This window comes from Ruditapes philippinarum, unplaced genomic scaffold (genome assembly GCF_026571515.1).
Source record: "Ruditapes philippinarum isolate M1 unplaced genomic scaffold, ASM2657151v2 ctg7663_1_1_1_1, whole genome shotgun sequence".
NCBI lineage: Eukaryota > Metazoa > Mollusca > Bivalvia > Venerida > Veneridae > Ruditapes > Ruditapes philippinarum.
The window spans coordinates 154,395-162,863 of NW_026852427.1; the positions used below are offsets into that span (position 1 = coordinate 154,395).

Here is an 8,469-nt window from a genome sequence, read left to right on the forward strand (position 1 = left end):
TAGCCATTAGGTTTTGACCTCAGGAGAAGTATTTAAACATAATGTTGCATCTTATTTGTTAAAAATTATTAGACCTTTACATTCAACAGGTAAACTGTAACTTTAATTCACTTTTTAATTTTTCTCGTAAATTGTATATGAAATGACCTTAAACATCCCTTTTTATGTAATCTAAATAATGCATTTGTCAATATGAAAATGAAAACTGTATACGTTTGAACTGAACTAAAAAGGTAAAACTGGAAATATACCGGTTTATTATATCATAATTGACAAAACACTATTTGATGTCATTGAAAAAAGAGTTTTTTTAATGGGAGTTTTGTTCTAATTTTATTAATCAACAAAACATTGTTGAATTAGATATATATCTTTACAAAATCAACAGAACTGCAAGAAACAAAACGATCAATAATTTTTTTGGAGAGGAAAAGAAATCATTTATGAAAAGAATCAAACTGTATGTGCAGCATGCGTCAAATTATCCATTATGAGGTGCGTGTGTTGCTGAAAAATAGAAAAGAAGCAAACAGTGTTCAATAAGTATGTTTTGTTTTCATTTTGATGTAGTCCTTGTTTTAGACCAATGCATTGTAGGTGAGAAAATAGTCGCCCTAGTACAGTAACGGGTTAACTTAAATAATGTAAGTGATTAACCAGTTACTGCACTAAGGTGCCGAAATGTGATCTATAAATGTGAAAAGTACCAATTATTTATAATAGAAGGAAGTTATGATCGTTAAGATATATTTAATTTTATCTATGAAATGATTTTTTTTAATTACATATAGTTCATGTGTCAGACGTTATCAATATTTTAATAAGACGGACGACAATGTTTAAGAGAGTTTGAGGCTTTTCCATCTTTTTCTGTGACAATCTCTAAGGTAAAAGACAAAATAAGAAGTGCATGGAAAATTATAGAAATGTAAACGTTATCTTACGGTATTGGCAGATATAGGGACGGACAACGTTGATGTTGTTGCTGTTCACAAGGAAGCGTCGGCTGAACCCGTTATGAGAGCATAATACATCGTCCCATTTTCCATTCAGTAATAGCATCACACACAATCTTCTTGTCCATGAGGTAAATGGTTACTCTTTCTATTAGGAGTCCAGTTAGTATAGGTAACTTTTGTTCCTAAAATAATATAAAACAATACACAGTACTTGTTGCATTTCTTTTTGCTTAAAACGTGTTGATAGTGATGTTATTTCTTACTTCTTGTCTTAATAAGTCGGTTAAAGCATTCTTGGAAACTCAGGCTTCTAGACACCATCAATTAGTAATGTGGTTATGCATTATACGTGGGTTTCCAACGATGAATTAGTAAGAGATGTCGTCGAATAATGTTATAATAGTATTTACTTAAGTTAGTGCGCTCATATTCCTGTTAAAGAACGAAATAATTACCAAATGACCATCATGAACACATTTCTAGCGCAAACAACCGGCAAGGAGTTATTGATGAAAAATCTTATTTGCATTATATATTGTTTAGATTTAGAATAAAGAAGGCCTTTGCATTGTAAATTACATTGATTCGTGCTAGAAGTGATTATTTTGTTGTAATGAGAGCAGAATACCAAGGTCTGAGTGACCCGCGTGTATAGTCCTCACCTTTACAAGGTTAACAGATAAGAAGATCAATTAATATGACTAATTGGTTTTAATTTTCAACATTAAAATTTGATACCAGAATCCCACATGAAATGTTCCTCTCTATCAATATCTTCTAGTCCGATCCACAAATATCTCTGGTTATTTACTTCTCGTAGAAAATTCATTATGTAATTTTGAATGTCCTCTGTGTAAATTTCTAGCAGTTCCCCGCCATGTCCAATCCTGTTCCAGCAGTCGTTCTCTGCCCCGTGCCAGTTCTGGTTTCATTAAAGGCACATTATCATGCTCCACAATTTTATTTTTCAAAAGCTATTTTAATGTACATGTACTTATATAGTTGCTTAAATGTTACTAATCGGCCAATTACCATTACAATTTTTTTCTTCTGTTGTAATTTGGCAATTTGGCAATTAATACAGCTAAAAACGTTATTGTCGTTTGTACGAAGTCAAAATACTACTTTAATAACATTTTGCTACTTTAATGACAAATGATTCTACATTAAGTGCTACTTCATGAGACAATAAGCACTTTACATGCCCAGAAACCATTATCAAAGGTTATTAAATTCATGTGTGCCATTTCTTAACAAGTCTCAAATTTAATTCATTTTTGAGGTATAATGTGCCTTTCAATTAAAACTACAAGTCATTCCGGTGAAAAAAAAACTACAAGTGGCCCTTTCGTGCATCTTAAAGGCAAAAGCGGGCACCTGAACAGAACCGTATGTAGCTATGTAACCAATGTACAACTTAAACACAGAAAAATTGGTTCATTAACGAGTCAACTGCTTATAGTTCGCATGAAATATGAAATACATTGTACTAAGTAGATTTCATTAAAGTCAATAAACCGATTTAAATACAAGCAAAACATGGTCACAGCACGACCAAAACTTAACTTGCACAGAACCTTTCATCATTTGATATTTGTTTATATCTGTCCAAAAAAGGGGATAACGATTTATTCAGCTTGTCGACTTTCTCTGAATCCTCGATACAACACAACCACATTGGACACCCAGGAGGCACCGAACCAAAATAGGAGAGACAGAAAGGCGAAGAAAGGAGGATAGGGTCGTGCATATAACTGTTGCAATTAGAAACTTGATAAGTGAAATGATTAAAGATATGGCTGATGAACCTTGAAATAACAATCTTTAAAAGCATCACCTTTGATGTGTGGACAAGCTCGTAACAATGATTTCCGTACTGTCTCAACAACGTATGATCGACGGATCGTCTAAGAAGGCCTGGGCATAAATTTAAGTTTCCATGAGCTAGAAAAATAAACAAAATACATCTGAATAAAAAATAGATCTGGTAGTTTCCACTACAATTATGACATATTGTACTTAAATATGTGTAATTGGTACGTCTCGTGATGGTATCGAGAGATTAAAATGCACAATTAGTTTCGACTTGAAACCATCTTAAAACATATGGATGTGTTTTTCCAGCTTAGTTTCGTACTAGCCTTCAATAGTTAATTTACAACATATTTTAAATAATTATCGGATTTTTACGTCACGGGATATATTTCAACAATCCGTTTTCAAAATATTTCCAATAGAACCTAGTCTAATCTTTTATTGATCAGCTTGGTTGGAATAGAAAAATATTCTCAGATCGTACAGTGTAGTGTTCTGAATAAAAAAAACTATATTACATAAAGAAAGAAATGCTTACAATAAGTTGAATGATAACTTGTTTGGTAATAATCTGTCGTAAAAGGTGGATGAGTTACATTCCAATGAATGAGCCAGTCTGTAGAATAGTGATGCGGTTTCTTGGTTGAATGGTAATAATTCTTAGTATGTGGATACTCAGTGGTATAAGGTTGATGTGTTATATTCCAATGAATGAGCCAGTCAGTTGTTCTTGTCCAACTAGCAGTCGGTTGTGATGTGAAATCTTGCGTGGTTCTCTGTGTAGTGCGTGTAGCTGCTTTAGTTGTGGCGCTGTTAGTGAACGGTGTAGATATTAAAGTGGATAACTTTGTTGTTTGTGTAGAGGTTGATCTTGTAGTTTGGGGTTTAAATGTGCTAGATGGTCTTGTAGACGGTTCTGTCGTGCTAGTTGTCATTTCAAGTTTTTTGGAAGTCACAGTAGTTGTTGTCTTCAACATTGTAGCCGTTATCTCCCTTGTAGAGGCGCTCGTTGGTAATTGCGTTGTAGAAGCTGTGCTTGTGACCGGAAGTAGAGTTGTTGGAAACACTTAAATGGAACCAAATTTATAAGTTAACAAGAAAAATTCATATATATGACTAAAAATTATTTTGTTCTGCAATACATTAAAAACATATTTATCTACACATGTAGCTTGTAATAGAGATTACAGGCAATTTAGTGCAATTTAGAGTAGAGATTCATCACATGATCTTTGTATATGTTAGTGTTCATCCGTGCTGTTCTAAATTCTGTAGAACAGCTACGGATGAACTCTAACATACTTAGTGTCAAGCTTTATTTGGCTTCACAGATATTCACTTTATTACGTCACGACTATTTTACGAACGCAGTTCTATGAAGCAGTATGAAAAATAACAGTTGACTATGAACTGAATTTGTTTTTGAAAATTAACACAGAGAAATTCTAAAGAATATAACTTTTTCATTGGATGACAAATAAAGCTGCCCTCATAGTGATTTATTACAGTAGTTACTTGTTTGTTCACTGTGGTATTAGAACCGAATGATTTACAAATATCAGACCTTTCAAACTATGTTGTAAAAAGGTTAGCGGCACCAGTCATCACGTCATTTTGATAGGAGGGCATTTTCTCAAAAAAAATTGCTAATACTGCGTGAACATGTTTCATAATGGAACTTTAATGCTTACCTTTGTGAAAGAAAAACTTCCGTAGCGCATATTTGTAAATTAACTTATCTACGCATGTATAATACGAATTAACATTCATGACCTAGCTGTTGGCAGTTTTAAACAAGAAATTTGGGTGTAAATTTTTGAATATATTAATAAGAAAAATGCTGATGATTCGTACTGCAAAGGCAAACAAATGGAACCCGCTAAATGCTTCGACTCCGTTGTTCACACCGAGCGGCAAAAACAATGTAGCGTGCACTCGACCGTACAAGGATATCCTGCAGTAACATTGCTTGCTCGCTTCTTCCACAACGTGCTCCTCTTAATAGGGCTTATATGATTTGTATTTAAAAATATCAATCATGCAAATGCAAGCTTACACTTGTCTTCTGATGGTATGCTACCAGCGCAGAGTTGAACCTGCAACCCGCTGTCCTTATGCACATAGGCGACCTGTTTGAAAAAAGGAACATGCACTAAGAAACAATAAAGTTCCCAATTCCTTTTTATATGTGGCTGACGCGGACGGTTTTATCATGTCGGACAAAAAATACTATCACCGGGTAGATTGTAGGAAGTACAAATAGTTTTATGTAAAAATGATTGTTTTTATGCCCAAAGAAATTGTCAAAGTCTCATCTCTATCATTTGATTAAGAAAATGGTTTTTAAAAAAGAACATTTGCTACTAGCCGTTTGTTGTAACTAAACATTTTTTCTCACTGTAAAATGAATGTTTTAATGAAGATTTATTATTGCTGCAAACAAAACTTTTTTGATAATTTGAATTTAATTATATGAACAGACACAATTTAAAGTGAATTACATAAATTACATAAATATAATACATGTATTAAAGGTTATCATATATGTACACTGCAGAGTACAATACTGAATACTATTGAACGAGTACCTAAGTGATAGATGAGGGGTTTATTTCACCAACACACAATTTGACAGAACTTGTAACATGTATTAGGTTTTTGATTCCATATAAAATTTTGGACTCAGCAAATTTGAACGGGACTAAACGGACTGCATTCAAAATTTGATATGGATTGCTTTGACATAGGAAATGAAAATGAGGTCAGACGGAGTACAATGACTATGTGACATGTATTTTTTAATTCCGGAAAAGCGGCTAAATTGATAAGAATGGTTTCAATAATAATTTATATCTGAAGATCATGCGATGCAAACGCTGAAGGTTTAAGAAAATATGGTGTAAGGACAAGGACATATGTTGTTAGTATTAGGGGACATTGTGTGAGGTAAAGGGGATGTGGTGTTATCAACAGGGCGCATGGTGCTATCACAAAGAGTTAGGAGATGGAACTGTTGTTTTAACAAGCTATATACAATATGAACTGTATGTCACAAATATGGAGTAACAATAAATAAGTATATGTTCTAAAATTCATATTTTCTTTGCAAATTAGTCACTCATTGAAGATTATCTTTTCAGAGGCGTTCGAATGTTGCTATATCAGTCCTTTACGTATTAAAGCGATGCTTGCAAAAGCAAAATAAATAGCAGGGAAAACATACAGCATGTTCGTTCATGACCGCAAACCATGTTTCCTGTGTGTCACCTTTAGATATAGCCGGCTTGCAGTCAAATTCATACATGTAGGCAACTGGACTAGAATTTTCATTTTGTTGTCCAAACAAAGGCGTCTCTACACGATAATTGCATAGACAGTCATAGTCTGCATAAACTTTGACTCGAAGAACGCATGTTACTACACAGAGTATGAAAAGTTTCATCCTGAAAGTGAAAATTAGGTATGTTGCATGAATGTTTTACATAAAGGTCTTCTATCATAGTTTGGGGACTGTTCTGTTGAAAATGCACCAGAGTTAAATCGTATACACATAAATGCACAGTGCATTAACTAGAATGCATGTATTAATTACCCGCACTTCACAGCATGCTCATTGATTGGCTCATATTTTCTGGGGTTCACTTTATACAGACAACGGAAAAGGATAACGATAGAAATATCACATTCAGATGTTAGTGCATTTGTTACTTTTTTCTGGGGTTTCATACAGAGAACGTGTTTTCATTTTCGCTTCTGATACAAAAAAGGAAGAACAGCAAAACACTCGTATATCTGATTTATACGAGGGCGTGATCAGATAGCCTCGTGTTTTTATGGTATTTCTACTACATAGAAGATTGATTAACAATTTATGCATTGTGATACGTTACAGACAATTTTAGGCGGAATGAGTTTATTTATGTTAGTTGCCAAATGTTTAAGAAATTTGGGTAATGACCTAGTGAATTATAGTGAATTCATGGACAGATTTTGATCATTTTTCATGGACCTGAGAGTTAGGTTTATTTTGGTACTTCATTGATTTTTCAGTAATTAAACTACATTTGTGGGAAAGACAAGACACGCAAGCTCATCAATGATATTTCTGATATAAAAGGGGTGTCACCAGACACGTTTATGATACCTTTTGTTTGACTTTCGCCTGATTAGATGCATAAAATAAAGAAAAACAGAATCTTAAGAACGCACAAAACAACAGAACTGAAATTTTGCAAACTCGGTCTGACTAGGTCCGCCCATGGACGGCACCGGAAAGTGCAAGCCACCGTCCACGCCCCCCCCCCCCAGCACCGGCCTAGGTCGCGATTATTCTGACGAGTAACGCTTCTTTTGTTTGACATAAGCAGTCCTTTTGATGACGTATTCCTGTGTGAGAATAATAAAATTTTCGTGCTTATAGAACTTTTTCAGGACCCTGTGTTTCACACAATCTTTTCTTTTTTTTAATCAGAGTTTACATGATCACATCCGTGTTATTTGTGCCGTGTGGCGGCTGTAAAAAGTCTCCCATTACATTTAATCAATGATGTTATATTTTCGATCCTTGAAGATCGTTCAGCACGACATTATTGTTGTGCTTGTGGTATTTTTAGTTTCAACTTTTCGGCATTTTCTAGTTGGGTGGTTCCAATATTCCTACTTGAATAATGTTGAATCACCCTTAGGATATGTTGCCTGCTTTTTAAATTTGTCTGTTGACGTCTTATCTGTGATACGCAGGCTTCATAACCTCTGATCCCCTTTCAAAATTCCATTTTATTTAGTTCCGCCCATTGTTTTCTCGTTTAGGGCACACGCATTCTTTTACTTGGGGACCATACACCGCTTTTCATGGAATGGCACGGAAGTGTCACATTGAAGGTTCCATGATTACCGCCGTATGAACACATCTGCGGATGTTTCTAAATTCAAAATTTTACTATTTCACGTTTAAATGTTGAATTCTGCTTAAGCCGGTGCTAGGGGGCGTGGACGGTAACTTGCACTTTCCAGTACCGTCCATGAACAGGCTCAATCAAACCGAGCCTGCAACATTTTCAATTTTGCCGTGTTGGGCTTTCTTTAGGGACTCTGTATTTATCTATTTTATCTTAACTGATCTAAAAGTTAAATATGAAAGGAAAATATTACGGTATATTTGTAGACCTCTGTAGTATACTAGTATATTTAATAAATAAATCAACCGGTAATATAACCCCTCCTTTTTGACCGGAGTATGTATTATCAAAATATTGCTCTTTTTTAGTCTTTTAAGGCATAAATTGAAGCAAAGAAATGTATAAATATATCGTCTAACTTACTTGCTTTACTCCATATATTAACACTCTTTTCAACTTTTCTTATCTTAAAGTCTCAATGTAAACATTCTAGAGTTACGTCAACGCCGAAAACACTGCAAAGTTCAGGTCTTTGAAAATGATTTTGTATGTAGTATTATCTTATCTTTACATTATATTTTATATGGCAGCAGGCAGGAAACAATACGGTTTCACATGGTTTACGATATTAATATTTTACTGGTGTGTGTAATATTGTTTGTCAATATTGACCCAAAGCTGATTAATTTTCGTATTTCGGTATTACTCCGGAATACGATAATCACCGACAAAAGGTCATATTGATGAATATTCAAATGTCTCAGGTCAATATTGCCACAAACAAAATACGCAGAACA

General features: G+C 34.2%; 1 protein-coding gene across 1 annotated transcript; it reads right to left on the reverse strand.

Annotated features, from left to right (window-relative positions):
* Window positions 1-294: 294 nt before the first annotated feature.
* LOC132760130 (aggrecan core protein-like) lies at window positions 295-8,235 on the reverse strand. The gene is made up of 8 exons (XM_060752039.1): window positions 8,096-8,235; window positions 5,998-6,217; window positions 4,831-4,903; window positions 3,313-3,840; window positions 2,797-2,903; window positions 1,698-1,881; window positions 945-1,141; window positions 295-507 (listed from the first exon to the last, which is right to left on the reverse strand). The coding sequence occupies exons 2-7, from the start codon at window positions 6,214-6,216 to the stop codon at window positions 1,062-1,064; spliced, it is 1,191 nt and encodes a 396-aa protein (XP_060608022.1). The 5' UTR covers window position 6,217; window positions 8,096-8,235; the 3' UTR covers window positions 295-507; window positions 945-1,061.
* Between the last annotated feature and the right edge of the window lie 234 nt (window positions 8,236-8,469).